The following is a 17,396-nucleotide window of genomic DNA, read 5'->3' on the forward strand; positions in this document are numbered from 1 at the left end:
ATGTGATAAACCTCAGTCTTATTCGCTGCACCATATTAGCTGTCAGTGTGATTATACCAATTTTGGACATCCTATCTCTAAGCACAGTCCTCTCTCAGAAACAAGGGTGGAATCCAGGATTCTTGATCACCAATATTCTACTGCTGACTAGTAAATAGTTGTGTAACCCCCTGGAAAGTGTGTGTGAAGTCCAGATCTGAGGGCTGATAATGAATACTGTAGCTCAAGTATCAAGGGTCTAAACTAGAGAGCTAAAGATAAGGGTGTTCAAAACCTATTGCTGACCTACTGTGGGGGATGATTTGACTTCATGTGATTCACACAGTGGGGGAACCTGTCTAAAACATATTTGGTACATTAAAAACTAATCTGTAAACTATGGTGCGACTCACCAAAATGTGTTTCACATTTTAGTAATTTGTCAGGCATTCTACTTGTGTAATTGACTGTCACTGTGTGTTATGCCTCCTTTTATTGGTCCCATTCAATCCACAGAGGATACGAGTTTGTGGCAGCTCCTTAATGTGAGAGCAGGGCTCTTCAGCAGAAGTGGTAAAAACTTATCCTTTTAGCTCTGGGGCTCCCTGGTTCAGTCGCTGACGGTGGCTGTCACACGTGACGTGTTGAGAGGTATGCTTCATAGGGGCAGGGATAGGAGCCTTCCTGCAGTGGTTAGAGCTGCTGCTGGGATGCAGGTATGCACTCTGGGATGCAGCTGCTTCTGGCTGCATCTGGGATTCAGAAGTGTGATTGGCTATGGAGTGATGACTTGGGATGGTTGACAAATTTCTGTCAAATGTATTTTGACATCAAATTGGGTTTTTGAACTAAAAAAATTATCATGGAAAGTTTTTGCTCTCCAAGGAAAATTCTAATACTTTGTCATAAAACTTGTGGCTGACAACCAAAATATTTCAATTGAAAATGGCATGCAGTGCTTCATAGGGCGCATAAGGCATCAAAATTACAAGTCCTTTCTCCTCTATTGGCCAGCTTTTCTGGACAGACTACATCTGCCATGATGCAGCACAACCAGGGACTCCTATGAGACACAGCTTACCACGAAGGGAGAAGGTGGTAAATCACAGGATTTATAGTTCAGCTGGAGAGCATGGCCCATAGAGGAAAATGGAAGAAAAATGCCCCCAAACTACACCACCCACGCCATGAGACACCTTTGAACCACTTTCAGGCGAAATACGTAGTTTTTTAAAATATATTTTAGTAAAAAATCAAAAATTTCAGGGGGAAATGGACTTTTTTTTTTTTAACTAGTTCTAGTGATGATATGAACTTCTTCAGAGGTTCCCCTCAGCTAACAGGTTATGTCATTGGTACTAAATAGGGAAGGTTGCTCTTGGTGCACTTACTTCCAGTAACTTTTAAACAGGGATAAAATGTTATAGACACACAGAATTTACTGCAGCATGTCACAGCCTTTCTGATATCTTCTGTCACTGGGTTTTTGGTTAGGCCAGTGAACACAGAGCTCTACTCCCTCACACTAGGGAGCTGTCCCCTGGAGGTTTACCAAACTTGTATAAAAATACTAGTAAATTAACAAAGAAAAACTACATATAGTGACAGTTAAGGTTGCATCACATGACAATACCCCCAAAACCTTAAAAACTCTCTGAAATAAGAACTGAAGGTGAAAGATTCTTGCAGACTTTTCCACCTTCCTATTGCCTACTGTCAATAGTGCATCCCAATGCTCCATTGCTAGGTTTTGGTTTCTGTTGCTACCTGATGGTGTTAGATGGAGGAGTAAAAATGTCTACATTATTTAAAGAGTTAGGCCCAGATTGCCTCCAGCTTGAGAGAGGCTGTCGGGGAGTGCATTATCTTTCCCTGATTTTCTGAGCTGGTTGGTGCTCGCCCTACAGGCTTCAGTGCCAGCTGATGCGGGTTGGAGGTCTCCCAGGACTGTAAACTGTCTGGGGAGGGGCAGAGTGCACTGTGCTGCAGTCATGTCCTCTCTGTGCCCCAACCAGCCCCATATGCAAGCCAGATATAGGGGGTGATGCAAGGGTCAGCTATGTTGACTTTGCAGCAATTGAGAGCTCCACCACAGTGGGGGAATTCTTAGCTAGCCAGATGTGATTGCCTTCCAGCCCCGTTGTGCCTCTCACAGCAGTACAGGCAAGATCTGGCCATTCCTTTTTCACTTCATGTTTATTTTACTTGTTTGCAGTGTACTTTTTCCCTGGAGAGAAACTTCAGAAAATGTCATCTCTTGACATTTTTGAGGCAAGTTATTTTGAGTAGTTTGGAGTGGATTCTGTACAATGGTTTGAATTGAATTTAAACTATGTTCCTGCCAATCCAAATCTAGTCAATTGTTCTAAAGCCAGAATAACATAGTTACTCATTAGCCTACATAAGCAATTTTCTTATGAAAAGCAAGCCTTAGCGAGGGTTTTTTCCAGTATAAGCCTGTTCTGAAACTTAAATTCTTTTTGTGGTCTTCACTTTCTGGCCTGTTAGCAAGAGAAAGTGTTGAGGGATACATATTCAGTTACATAATGGTAAGTAGCAAAAGCTTGCTTTGTATCAAATATCTGGAAATAAAGGACCTCTGTTCATTTAGTAAGGGGTCCTCGAGGGCACTGGGAGTTGTGTTGAATTCTTTTTGCTCCGCTGTATTTGTAATTTATTACCATTAGTTGAAGGATTAGCCTGCATTCCCTACTGCTTTTATGTGTTTCTAACTTCCTCTTGGGTTCAAATTTAGGGCTTACATCTACTAACCCCGTCATTGTTTAATCTGTGTAACTTGCAGTCCCAAATTTAAACTGCTACATTTTCCTAATTTTATTCTTAGCAGGATACTTTCTTTTTGGTATAGTAAATCACTGGGTTAATAGCGTTTACCACAGAACGTTTTAAGATCCCCGGCTTCTTTTGAGCTGGTTATTGGCTGACTATAGAATTCTGTTGCTCTGCAGAGCTAAAGGAACATTTTGCACCCATCTGTTGTATAGAATATTAATTATTGTCCTGGACTATGCTAGTTTAACAATCAGATCTGCAAATACCAGATGTGTTTTTCAAACTTATGTTAAATCTCACAGTGAAAAACAAATTGATATCTCGATGATGACTGAAGATAAGAAACTTTGACTAGCTTTTATAGCTTAGTGAAAAGGGGAAGACAGTTATAGGCTGGTATGGTTTTTCTCCAGATGTTTCCTCCAAGACAAATATCTAGGGTTTTATTATGACACGGTAAGGGCACACCAACCAAATAATGGAAAGCAAAGAAGATTCTTATCTTACTGTTCTAAATATCCAGTCAGTCAAACACACTGGTAAACAAAGTATGTCAAAACGTTCAGATGGAACATACATGTGCTTGTTAAAAAGATGTGAGCAGTTCTCTTCTAAATGAAGAAATAAAATATTGTATTCAAAAGCCTATCAGATGCAATGAGAAGTTCTTTTTAGTACTGAAGTGCTTGTAAACGTTGCACATGAGTTGGGGTTGGGGTTCTTTGCTTGTTTAAAAGAATAGTAATATAAGATAGAGCAAGCCCTGATCCTACTCCTGCCTAGGTCAGCGGCAAAACCCCCTTTCATTTCATTGGGACTAGGACCCAATATATAGTCAAGGATTAGCAGCACTGGGACACATCCTGCAGTCCTTTAATTTGGTCAATGGACATTTTGCTTGAGAAGCACTATGGGATTTGGACCACCAAAGACATAATTATGCCAGTTCTGTGGTGTAGCGCCACCATATGGCAGCACACCAAATTAGTGAATAATGCACTATATCCGTGATTTAAAGGAAAACAATTATTCTTTGTCCTTTCTGAGACTTTAAAACCAGAAGGGACCATTATGATCATAGCAGAGGGCATGGAATTTCACCCACTAATTCCTGTATCAAGCCCATAACTTATGGGAGTGTCTCTCTCTCAGGGTATGTGTACATTGCAATTAAACACCCGTGCCTGGCCTGTGCCAGCTGATTTGGGCTCAGGCTAAGAGGCTGTTTAATTGTGGTGTAGATGTTTGGACTCGGACCTCAGCCTGAGCTCTGGTTCCTCCCACCTTGCAGGGTCCTGGAGCCTGGACTCCAGGCCACGCTGGAATTCTACACTGCAGTGAAACAGCCCTTAGCCCATGCCCTGTGAGCCCAAATCAGCTGGCATAGGTTTTTATTTGCAGTGTCCACATATGCTTAGTCACCTCTGTCCCCTCTTGCTGGTACACATGTAATGAAGTTGGTTTAACTTTTTCACCATGCATATCTCCTGTACAAATAAAGATTTACTGGAGTCATGGTACTGTTGCCACCAATTATGGTTCACAGACTTAATTGCAGCTGGTGCTTAAAACATGGCACTTTATAAGTAGATTCTGTTTAGCCAAATTGCTCTCTTTGTATTCCAATATCTTCACTAACCAATGTAAATAAGAGAGATCCATAAAACTAGATAATCTGGCAAGCACACTTGGTTTCTTAGGTTACAATTGAGTAACTAGTATGGCAGTAACTATGGTTTCTCATAAGTGAGGAAATGAAATGGCCACAGTTTAAATTTAATACTCTGTAGCAATAACATTACTGTACTAGGGTAAACATGGAGTTTTACAATTTTGATGTGGGTGCATACTGTACATAGAATGTATTACACACATACAACTATGCTTAAAAGAACATTAAGGCTGAAAAGTCAAGAAATGCCAGAACTAAGGTTGCATGTGCAATCTTAATTTCACCCTGTTGAGTGTATGCATTGCGATTGGGCTTGGTAGGATTCGGTATTAGTTGATAGCTGTTGGTAAACATCGATTTCAGCTGACACTAAAATCAATGGGAAAAAAATATTAGTTGGTGACAGTTGACGTGCCTGCAGAGACTGGGTGTCACCATGCCTGTGGTAGTGCAGGGAGCCTTCTGCAGCCCTGCTGTCACAGGAGTGAGGGAGCAGGTCTGTCACAGTGGAGCTGCAGAGGGCTCCATGAACTGCTTCCGGGTCCGAGACACCCAACCTCTGTGGACGCAAGGTGTGGGATGGAGGGAGGAAAGCTGTGGTTCTCGCAGGGCAGAGCAAAGACCACTGGCCAGGACTGCAAGGAGGAGGAGGAGAACAAGCCTTTGGCCACGCGGGGGAGGCCACCCCACTGCCTGTGGTGTAGGTGCAGTGAGCTCTTTGCAACCCTGCTGTCACAGACCCTCTCTCACTCACTACATGAAAGTGGTAGGGGTCTCTGCTCTGCCCCATTAGGAATACAACTGTCCCTGCACTTTATGCTGACAGTATGGCTGTGCACCAAGCCCTGTTCTGCAGCCCCAATGTAGCAGGAGTGTGGGAGCAGGGCTGTGACAGCGGAGCTGCAGAAGGCTCCCTCAGAGCCAAAGGACTGGTGACACCCATTCAGGTGTGGGGAGGCTTCAGTCGGGCTGGCCTGGCAGAGCAAAGACCCCCTCCTGCCCCCACTTCCCTGCCAGAATTGAAAGTGGGAGGACAAGTCTCTGGCTGCGGGGGAGGTCATGTTCCTGCCTGGGGATGGCTCCCACACTCCTGGCGGTCGAGTGAGTGAGTGGGGCTGGTGACACCTGATCCCTGCACCTTGTGCTTGCAGGGATCAGGTAAGTACTGTGTGCATGTTCTCTTTCTGAGATTGTTTGCACAATCCTCCTAGTTGTCATTCCTTTGACGTCTCATGTCTTGCTGGATCTTTGGCACGTAAAGAAAGAGTGCGTGCAAATGAAAATGTCTGTGGGGAGGAGCAGCGCGGGCACAGGACTCACAAAGAACCACAATATTTCCACTTTTGAAAACCAAGGGTGTATGAATGTACGTCCTTATGAGAAATCCAAATTACAGGAATCGTTGTTTTAGGCTGTTAAGGCATCTGACAGATTACGTGCGAGTACATACATGTGTGTTTCATTATTTGATTGCCGAAGGAGACTAGTGTTTAAATTGGCAGATCTACTTATTAAAAGCAAAGCTTGTCTGCTGGCAAAATTACAGAATGCCAAAAGAAAAATAAATGGACCAAATGCCAAGGAAGGAGGGAGAGTATGTAGTGTGTTTAAAGCATGGGGAAGCTATAAAGTGAACAGGAAAAAGTATAATTAAATGTGGTTCCAGCCTGTTCTACTGTGTTCAGGATGATAGCAGTTCAGCAATAAACGATGAAACTTCCTTATTTCAAGATCAAGTTAATATACTGGAAAATCTAGAACTCTCTATTCTACTAACTGTTAGTGGGATTTGACTTCTCGTTTGAGGCTGCAAAGAAGCCTGTGTTGTCCTCTCTCAAATAAGAGTAGGAAACTCACTTTGGGCCTGATCCAGACCCACTGCAGTCAGTGGAAAGGCTGTCATTGACTTAAATGGACTTTGGAACAGTCCCTTAAGTTTTTGTTCTGATTCTATTTTACTGGTTTGTAAGAGGGGATGATAGCAGCTCCCAATATCTTAAAGTTATATAGGTAAATTGGTACCCTATTCAGTCACACCAGGTTAGAACAGGATTGGTCCCCTTTAAAGCTGACTTGGAGACAGAAGCCAAACAGATTGAATTTTTACATCTCTACTTTTTACCACATTTTCTCATTCTGGTCTATTGCTGGAAAACTTTGCACAGCAACTTCAGGCAGCATAGGTAAGGATTACTATATTCCCTTTCACTATTTTCTCTTAACTGGATGCCATCAACACAGCCATCATTTACCCACTTCTGTGCATTGGACCAAGTACAAACCCTAGAGTGTGATGTTGTATAAACGTGCAACCTTAACAGACAGTCCTGCATACCTGCCTTAGGCTTTGTCTCCCAAGTGTCCTCTGATTTAAGCATTGGTGGAGATGAAGTGCAAAGCTGACTAAAGTGCAAGGAAAAGAAGCAGAAGAACTGGATGACTCCTCTGAGAAACAATCTAATTCTTGGGTTAAGAAGTCCAGTGTTTCTGTTTAAAACAAGGCTGTAGTCTTAAGTGAGTTCCTTTTAGTGTCTCCTCATTGAGACAGTCAATAGTTTAGTATGAAATACGACAACAACAAAAACCCCATTTTTGTACTATGTTACAAAAAGTGCCTGAATACTGAAAGAACCACAATTCTGGTGGTGGTGGTATGTGCATAAGGTAGTTTATATAAGCATCTGTAGTATCGACAGTTTTTAAAGTAGCGCAACTTCATACAACTTTATAGAAACTTCTAAAAATGAAAGGATACAAGTTGGTTCCAGCTGCATGTTCACGTTCAATAAGGTAAAACTAAATGGATTATGGATACAAAGATCACAGAGTGCTCTGGAGCTGCATGGGGACATCTGCAATATCCTCAGGAATAAGGGATCATTAGCCCATTAAAGAAAAATGAAGTCTACTTAAAAGACAGGTTCTTCCTCTTCTTTGGGCAGGGAACAGTTTTTTGCAATGAATTAATTTTGGCAAGCAGGACGGAAGTTCTGTTCCTGCCTCAGCAGGGTCCAAATAAGCAGCTCCCTTTATTCCTCCTTGTAAGTAGGGAAAATAAAAGGGGAGAGAGGTCCCCTTTTAGCAGGGTCAAAGAAAGTCAACTTTGGTTCTGTCTTTTGGCAAGAAGAAAGCCAAGGGATTTCCTCTTGGGCACAAAAGCAAAAACAAAGTTCCGTTTTTCACAGGGTAGCAAAAAACAAGTAGAAAGTGTCTGGCCTCTTAACATAAGGACAGCCAGAGCCAAGTCCTCACTAGTCAGCATGGAAGAAGGCAAGCTCTCTCCAGCCAGAAGCCTCTCAACTCAGCAAACTTCCACCTGTTTTATGGCTGCATCTTGTTGAGTCATAGCTGGAAGACCTTTTTGTGTACATTTTTATCCTAGCTTGTGCAACTGTGGATATTTTACTAGTCATTAATCATATACTCGAAGAAGCAGCTAGAATATTTTGCCCTTCCTCTATTTATTAATTATAGAGTATTTTTAATTATGTTTGAAGAGGCGAGTGGGCTGGTCAAGATAGTGAACATAAGGGGGGAGGCAGCTGTCAGATTTTCCAGCATGATCTGTGGAGATGGGGAAGGAATCTGCCTTATGCTTGCAACACTTTAAACAAATGTATGGCAGATCTGTATTTTTTTGGCATACTAAGTTGCATGCTTAGTGCTCCTGTAGGCTCAGATGGAGCCAGTTGACTCAAGCTCCTATCCTGCTCCTCTGTGCTTCTCACAGTCTACTAGGGAAGCACCAGAGCCACCACAGCTACTCCCTCTACCCTCCCCTGCAATATGGGGTGGCTAGCAGGGGAGCTGCTGATCAGCTGCAGCAGGGAAAGGACAGCAGATGCTCAGAGTGCTCCCATATCCCAGTAACACCTGTCCTGGCAATGCAGGAGTAGCAGTGAGAAGCAGTGCCCCCTACCTCCTCCCTGTAGCAATGAGGGTGATTCAAACACTTGAAATCAACTTAGCAAGGAACACCTCTTCAGTTCCTAATCAAATACACGTGGTGGTGTTTTGTTTGTTTGTTTTTAAGCACAACCACCCTCAAGCATTCCAGTTCAGCACCACCAGGGTCCTTCATGTGATCTTTGGTTACTTCATGTGATAAGTGGTTGAAAGGAAAATGAAATATTCTGTGCCCCCAATTGAACTTGCTGCTTTTGTTTAACATGTGATGTTTGATCTATAACCTGACCTTTAAAAATATTACATTACTTATAGAGGCACAAATTCTATCTCAATTTATATCCCAGGCAAGTCCATTGAGCCCATCAGGGTTGCATGGAGTGGAAGTCAAGCCTTGTCCCAGAAGCTCAATTGTTTAAAATTTGGATTTCCTTAAAGAGAAAGCATCTTCATGTTATTCCCATTGTCACTTCAACTTAACTGCACCAAAACATACAAGGTGAAATCCTGGCCCCATTAAAGTCAATTGGAAAATTCAGTAGGGTCAGGATTTCACCGATGGGCACAGACGTTCATACTTTAGCAGATATTAGTGCAACTTCTAGCTTCTCAGTAGCTCCCAACCTAGCTATTCTTTCCAGTTGTCCATCTTTTCTTTCTTACCAAAAATAAACTTTGTGGTGTTTGTGTCTAAACTGAGCACTGCTCCACAATATACAGAGAAAGACAAGTTGTTGTCCCAGTTTAGATTAAATGGACAGTACAATTCAGAGACTTACTGCTTTGAATTAGTCCAATTGCTAACTTGGCAAATAAGCCTGAATAAAATAAGTCAAGCTCCTAGCAATCATTCAGACAGTAAAGTTTGAACAAATTTACAATGGATTATGAAGGCGCTAGAGTAGATTACTGTGAACTCCTATGCAATACGTGCCAGTACTTCATATTCTTCAGAAGGACCTTTGGACAGCACCCTGTATGGTATGTGAGGAATGTGAAGCACATTAAAATGAGAAATCAAACACATATCTACACTGCAATTAAAAACCCATGGCTGGCCTGTGCCAGCTGATTCTGGCTCAGACTAAGGGGCTGTTTAATTGTAGTGTAGACGTTCTAGCTCTTAGCTCTGGGACCCTAACAACTTGCGGCTTGAGTCTAAATGTCAATTAAACAGCCCCTTAGCCCAAGCCCCGCAAGCCTGAGTCAGCTGGTACAGGCCAGCCACAGGTTCTTGATTCCAGTGTATACTGATACTGGTGCATAAAGGAATCTAGGTGGCAGGGTTCAAGGATCTTCTTATATCCGGACTAAGAATTATCATCTTCTGTATCTTAAATAAAATATTATGATTATCATTATTAGATTTGCCATTGCTGTTCTACCGGACAAGTTTGTGAATTAAGAGGCAACCTGATTTTTGGAAGTCTCCTGATACTGACTTTTTTTTTGTTCCTTACCAGTAATATAGTCATGTGAGGTCAGGCTGTAGTTTAATGGCTCTAAGGTATAATTAGCCCATATTTAGTTTATGGTGAGTTCACCACAGCATGAATTAATAAGAATTTATTTCACATTTAACCGATTTGTCATCATACTTCTTTCAAATTCCTAGAATAAGAGATGCAATTCCCCTTCTCTTTCAGGGTAAGAAAGAGAAAGAAACCTGAGTTTAAACATGTTGACTTGCAGAATGAAAACAGCCATCCTAATGCTGGGACTTTTTTGATGGGTGACTGCTGTATACTCATTATTTTTAACTTTCTCATTTCTCTGGAAGGATACTTATAAATGCTTGCCATCATTCCCAAGATGAAGTAGTTGTTTTGGTTTTTGTCTGTCATCAGCTTCTGCCAGGATTTTTATGTAAATCTTCCAAATCTAAACAATTTAACTTCTCAAACGCAATTGCACACAGTATTTTTCTATTGCAAAGGCGAAGATTTTGTTCTACTTGTCTAAATCGCCTGGCTGGATACTGTGAGAGTGACTTGATTTTTCCTTCACTTCCACATTCATGCACAGTCACTTGATAAAACAGAATTTCATTGTTTTGTGCAGAAAGATCTTATTACCTCAAAGTTGCATATTTTCACTCAAATTATTGAATAAACAGAATCCTTTAAAAGACGTCTCTAGAGCAGAACACTAGCACAAGTTGGTGGTCCTTCCTGGCCTTAAACTCAGTGACTCTGATGAGGACCTACTAACTAATGATTAGCTCGCCAGCAATATTAGTTGCATATTCAGTTTGATACAATACAGAAACAAGCCAAATTAGCATATGCTTTCGTAGGAGTGTTGTGCAAATCCTGGGGTGAGTGTGAGACAAATTGAGGTTTGTGGTGTTAAAGTAATATTCCCTTTTAATTTTTTTCCCCCAGCAAAAATAATTATGGAGGAATTTTTATGTGATCTATACTTCTACTATGAAAAATAGCACATAGTAGCAATAAAGAAACAGTAGGAAAGAAGCTGTGGCTGCTATTTCTCTACTATATAAAATTATTTATATTTTTCTCTAGTTTAATTTTGTTAAGGTTCTCTGAGATTTGAACCCTTTCTCTCCAACTCATGTGAGCCTGTTTGCCCTTCAGCAGCACATCATAGCCTAAGAGATACTTACTATGACCTTGTGTCTGATTCAGCAAAGCACTTCAGCATGAACTTAAGTCCCACTTAGGTGACTAGGAATTCAGTGTGTTTAAATTAAGCATGTGATTAAACTCTTTGCATATGATAGGTGCGTTGCTGAATTGGGGCCTTAAATTGTTAATCAAAAACTATGGCTACACTATGAGCTAGGACTGATTCCCAGCTTGTGTAGACACACTCATGGTAGCTCTCCTCTGAGCTAGCATGCTAAAAATAGGTAGTCTAGCCACGATAGCACAGGCAGCACCAGGGATGGCCCAGGCCAGCTGCCCAAGTATGTACCCTCAGGGGTCCGGGTGGGTTTGTACTGGGGTCAGCTAGCCCCTCGTGCCACTGCCTGTGCTACTGTGGCTGCACTACTATTTTTAGTGCGCAAACTCAAATGAGAGGTAGCACAAGTATGTCTGCGTGAGCTGGGATTCACACCGCTAAGTTGTAGTGTTAGCATAGCCTAAGAAGTTAAAGATGCAAAATATTTATTAGACTATCAGCAATACCAACTCCAAACATTGAAAAATCATGAGTCACCCTCCCCCGCCCCAAAATTAGCTTAAAAATCATTTTTGTCTGCTTTTGGGTTTTTCTGCACATTTTGAGAATGATGGTACCCCAAACTTGCTTGTGTGATCATCTCAGGGACAAAATGCGCGCACACACAAATTTAGAACCCCTTGTTCACAGTTTGGGACTCAGGGGCCACCATTGTCCCTAATAGCAGCCTGACTTCAGCCCCACTGGAAACAATAGGAGATGGTGGTAATCCTCTTTGCTGGGGCATTGTCATTTTCAGAGGGTAAAGATAAGATGGTTATCTTGCTGAGGACAGCCTGCAGAGCAGCCCCATTCACTCCTGTGAGGGCCCACAGGTGAGTCAGCAATGTCTTGTGGTCAGTGGTATTGAAGGTTGCTGATAGATCTAATAATACCAGCCTGGACACCTGGTCTTCATCCACTGCTAGGAGGAGATTGTCAACCAGTGTGGTTTCTATGCCATAGCCAGGTCTATACCCAGACTGAGAAGGGTCAAGGAGACTGAAGGTCTCAGGTCAAATTTCACATAACTAATCACCTTCTTCACAATCTTACCCAAGCAGGGAAGGTGATATACTGGTCAGTAATTAGCAAGTTTGTCAACTCCAAGTAATGCTTTTTTGGACAAAGGCTCCACTATTGCTTCCTTCTGAACAGTAAGCAGCCTGCCCCCTCTCAGAAAGGCATCTGCAGTCTCTGCAAACAAGTGATCCAGTGCTTCCCCACTCGTCAGGATATGGCTAAGAATATGGATCCAAAACACAAGTTGTATGACCAAGTTCTCCCAACACTTCCAGGGTGAGGAGCTGGGTGGAAGAAAGTCAGGACTGGCATAGGGACAAGCTTGAAGGGGAACGGGCAGAAGGGTCTGTGCCCACTAAAGGATACTCCCGTTCCAGACCCTGAATGGAACCCAAGAAAACAGCCTCTTCTGCTTCTTAACCCCAAGTAATCCCTAGAGCACTGACCTTTCTGTGCACTGAAGGAGTCAGGGATCCCGTGGGGGGAAAATAATCCATGTAATTAAAGATTTACCATAATGCATATGCACAAGGGGGGCAAATTAAGATTTCACAGGCAACCTTAATTCTAGCATTTCCTAATTTCTGAGTGCTTTGGCTTGGAAACCTTAATATTCTTTTAGGTAGGGTATTTTTGTGTGTGAGAGTAATTTGTATTTATTGTATCCCTTGTAGTGTACCACATGTCAGCCGGAGGGAGCCCTGCTCCTCCTAACACTCCCCTCAATATGTTCACAGTAAGTGAAATCCTATGTAAATGGCTAAAATGATATTCTCTCCCTACACCTGGTATGTTTTAAATAATGTGTGTTCTTATTGAAGTTGGATAGTGTATTTTTTAAATGGGACTACGGAATGCAGAAGTAGTGTTAGAAATAACTGCATGGTTTTAAATTTAAGGAACGTTAACATTCTGACAAGTCACATGCTTAACTGAAAGGTCATTGGGGCAGGGACTGTGTTTGGACTGTGCCTTCTACAACGGTGCTTTGACTAGGGATTTCGGCAATATAAAGTTATGCAAGGATCTGGTAAGTAGGTCACCAGACGTTGTCCTCAATACAACACACTGGTAGTGCTCACAGCCTATCCAGGATACGCTCTAATATTCAGTGGAGCACCTTCTCTCTCACCCCCTCCCCTCCCACTTTCTTTTAGCTATAAAACCACTGCCACAAGCTGGAATATTAAGTTATAGCCACTCTGTGGTTAAGAACAGAGTGCCACAGTGTTTGCTGTGAAGGAAGTTGGACAGGATTCACACTTAGGAGCATGGCACTGCTGTAATTCTGGAGCTGCCATCCTGAACAAGAAAGAGAAGGGGAGAATGTGCCTCAGAACATGCGCATGACAAAAGGAAATGAAGAGTGCATCTTCTGCATAAAAAACAACAAAACCAAAGGAGCGGGGTGGTCAGGAAACATTCCTCCACTAAATGTGTCATAAATTTTCACCCTGATGATCACATAGGCTGCTTCAGCTCAGAGAGCAGTTTTCCCAATTAGTCATTTAAATAAATTATTGACTTGGGTAAGCCTTGGTATATACTGTGCTCCTGTAGTCACTCAGATATTTAAGGTGAGGGGCATGGTATACAAACCTAGATGGAACTATGTATTGGCTCATACTGGCATATCGGTTAGAAAAGCATGGGAACTACTGAACTATACATACATACATACATACTACTAACAATTGGGAATGAAAGAATGAGACCCACTTTTGATCCAGACAGGCAATAGTACAAATCCGGAGCCCAATTCTGCTCCCATTGCAGGGTTGAAAATGTCCTGTTAGAGGGTGCGCCTGTTCTCCCCAGCTCTTCCTGCTGGGTGCATTCCCATCCTTGGAGCAGACAGGTAGCTTGAAAACCCGAATGAAGTAAAAGCAGGAATTACTTTTTATTTTAGTGTTTCTACTTGTCACACCTTTTGCTTGACAACTATTTATTTTCTTTCTACCTCCTCTGCTCATTTTGATGCTTTTTACAACAGATTAAAATTCATACAAACAAGGCATGTAGTTTTGTGATGGAATATAAGTTGTATAGATCTGGTAACTTTCTTGTTAGTCTTCCATGGTGGGTTTTTTTTTCCTCCAGAGTGCGACTTATTATCTCTCTTCTTTAATTATATCGTGTGCATATATTTCTGTAGAAAGTGCTGGTTAGTAATATAATGCAGTGATTTCAATAACTAAATGCAATTAGAGAGACGAGGTGGATGAGGCAATATCTTTTATTGGACCAACTTCTGTTGGTGAGAGATCTACGCAGCTAAAACACTGCTTACGTCAATGCAATTAGACCTTTTAAGGGATACTGCAAAAACTGACCCATAGGGGGAAGCAAAATACAATCTTCACAACATGTTCTTAACTTCAGGCTGATGCTTTTTTAAAATTATCTATGCTCCAATTGAAGCCAACAAAAAACATCTGTTGGATTATTTATAGCTCCTATTTCTAAGAAGTGTATATTATATAGCAGATGAAAAAAGTGGATGACAGCTCATAATTCATAAAGTTACTGAGGCCTAATCTGATAGAACATTATGTACATGACTCTTCCCCACCATAGACAATATCACTTCCTTTTCAACAGAAGATAGAAACAAGGCTTTATGAAACATAAATTAATAGATGCAAGACCTAACTTGCAGCAGTTAAGTATTACATCTTAATGAAGAAAAATAGTATCCCAAAATATCACCTGTTGGCTTTAAGTGTCACTAAGATTTATTTTGTTTGCACATCACACCAAGCTTTTCTAGTCAGATGCTTTTTTTTTAAAGTTTGTTGTGGAGGGATTTTTCCATTATTAATGCTGGAGCTCTAGCATGCTCTGTTGTGTCAGTGACAAAAATTTGTTTGTGGGAAGAAGACAGATAAATAGTCCCCCTCGTTTGGTGGGGCAGAAGATCAATATATAGTAATGTATGACTTGCCATACCAGATCAGAACATTGGTCTGTCTGGTTCTGCAACCTGTCTATCATCTAGGAGTGACTACTACATTAGTTTTTATAGCAAGCTAATTTTCCTCCAAGCATGCTCCCCTGACTTCTGCAACGACCTCTTGCTACCGCCTTCCCCTCCCCTCCCCAAATTGCCCCAAGTCTTGTTCAGTGTTGTACCTGCTGACTGGGGCTGGGATTTTTTTCTGCTTTTCTCTCCATCTCACCCCATGCCCTCCACCCCATCACATGAAGCTTGACACTTGCTTAACCAGATCTTTGCTTGTATAGCTATACTGGCATGTCCTGAAAATATCCAGGCAAAGTATTTGACTCAGCTCACTTATAGCATTAATTTCTAGAAGTGACTGTATGACTTGTAGTAAACTTATTTCGCTTTATAATGAGTAGGCAGGGTAAAAAAGAGGGTAGATTCAGTTTTCACTATGTCCTTTATATATTGTGTTGATCAGATGGATGGTCCAATTGGATTGTACTTTTATTTGCCCACTTGAAAATCAGCTGTATTGCTGTTGGTTTATTCTGTGAAATATTGTGTGTTGTTTTCTCTTCACAACTATACAAAAATATTTTTGCACCTTCCCTTGAACATTTTTGTTATAAGTACCTACCTCATTTACAGGATTCTACAGATGTTCACTAAGCATTCTGAGCAATATTATGGATTGATTGAAGTTCAGAAGTCCAAGTTAATAAGGGTGCCCCTCCCCTTGACTTCACAGTCCCTTTTAGGAAAGAGCATTATTTTTCCCTTGAAAGCATTCTTACCATTATTCTATGCCCTGGTATAGGACCGAAAGTGTGTTTTTGTTTTACCTTTTTCTTAAAAAACAAAAAGGCACTTAACAGAGTGCTCTGTATCCATGAGAGGTCATTGGCATTGTTGAGAGAGATGTCAGAGGAAAGGTACTGCTGGGTCATTCAGCTCTCTCCATGCCAACTGGAGAAGGAGAGGACTGACATAGGCTGCTGTGGTAAAGTCTCCTGTCAATAAAAATCCTCTCTCTGATTGTGGCTAAAATATTCTGCAGTAGCATTAAAAAGGAACATCTAAATGGAGTTGTCATTCTCATCCTCCAAATCTTATCACAGCCTACTGTTTTGGTTGCAGTAGGGGGACAAGCTTTCATTTGCAGCATATTGTGAAGACATTTCTGATGTGGCTTTAGGCACAACTCCATTGCTCCCCAAGTTTTCCAGTTGTACTTTGCTTCACACCAGGTGAATGGCAGTGGTTCTTCCTCACACTCCTTTTCCTGTCAGAATTGTTCGTGCCTTTGGTATCGTTCACAGCCCAATAAATCTTGACTTGCAAACCTCTCTCTGCTCAGACGAAAAGGGGTTGTTAGTCCAAAACACTTTTAGCCCAGGTAGGCCAAATTGCTTCTGTATCTAACTCAGCGACATTCTGCATTTCTCCCTTACTGCCAAGGCTTTCCTGGTGACCTGAATCTGCACCATCTGCCAGGTTGACAACATCAGATAAAAATAAAAAACCAAATTTAGTAAACAGGCCTATTAAGCCACCAGTAATCACACAAGTCAGTATTAAAGATGTTTGAGCCCTCTCTTTTTCCCAGGAACTATGTTGACTTTTAAAATATTTTCTTAATGAGGTGCTGGATAGCTCTGTTCTAATATTCTCCAGAACCCTGAACAGATCTCTCCCCCATGCCGAGTGGCACTTTCATTCTTCATATAGCCAATCCAGCCTCCTTGGTTAATGAGGGCCTCAAGAAAGAGCCTGCTTCTTCCCTCCTAACAGCTTGACTTTCTACTCTCAATTACAGTACTTGACTAATTTATGACAGACTGTGCGTTGTTACTTAACATCTTTCTCTACCCACAACTTCCTTCTTGATATACATAATGCAGTTAAAGCCTTGGTTAACAGAACCTGGCTTGCTTGCCCCTTTGGCTAATACCATTAAACTCTTTATCATTACTAATCCCAAAGCTAAATTGTGGTCATAGGTTCCAAGGCCAGAAGGGACCCTTATGATCATGTAGTCTGACTTCACATATAACAAAGGGCATAGAACATCCACAAAATAATTACTAGAACATAAGTTTTAGAAAACCATCCAATCTTGATTTAAAAAGTGTCAGCAATGGAGAATCTACCAGAATCCTTGGTTAAATTGTTCCAGTGATTAATTATTCTCTCAGTTAAAAATTTACCTCTTATTTCTAGTCTGCATTAGTCTAGCTTCAACTTCCAGCAATTGGATCATATTATAACTTTCTCTGCTAGATTGAAGAGTCCATTATTAAATATTTGTTCTCCACGTAGATTCTTACTGTCTTATCAAGTCACCCCTTAACCTTCTCTTTGTTAAAATAAATAATTGAGCTCCTGAGTCTA

General features: G+C 41.4%; 1 protein-coding gene across 4 annotated transcripts in view; it reads left to right on the forward strand.

Annotated features, from left to right (window-relative positions):
• Nucleotides 1–17,396, forward strand: part of PIK3R1 (phosphoinositide-3-kinase regulatory subunit 1) — a 76,104-nt gene that overhangs the window by 18,331 nt on the left and 40,377 nt on the right. The window contains exon 1 of one of the 4 annotated variants that reach the window (XM_039544053.1): nt 13,061–13,088. The exons of the other annotated variants lie outside the window; for them this stretch is intronic. Within the exon in view, the coding sequence (XP_039399987.1) occupies nt 13,076–13,088 (13 nt within the window). The 5' untranslated portion in view covers nt 13,061–13,075. Of the gene's footprint in view, nt 1–13,060; nt 13,089–17,396 lie in introns of those variants that run through there. 4 annotated transcript variants of the gene reach the window in all.

Source organism: Mauremys reevesii, linkage group 6 (genome assembly GCF_016161935.1).
Source record: "Mauremys reevesii isolate NIE-2019 linkage group 6, ASM1616193v1, whole genome shotgun sequence".
Taxonomy (NCBI): Eukaryota; Metazoa; Chordata; order Testudines; family Geoemydidae; genus Mauremys; species Mauremys reevesii.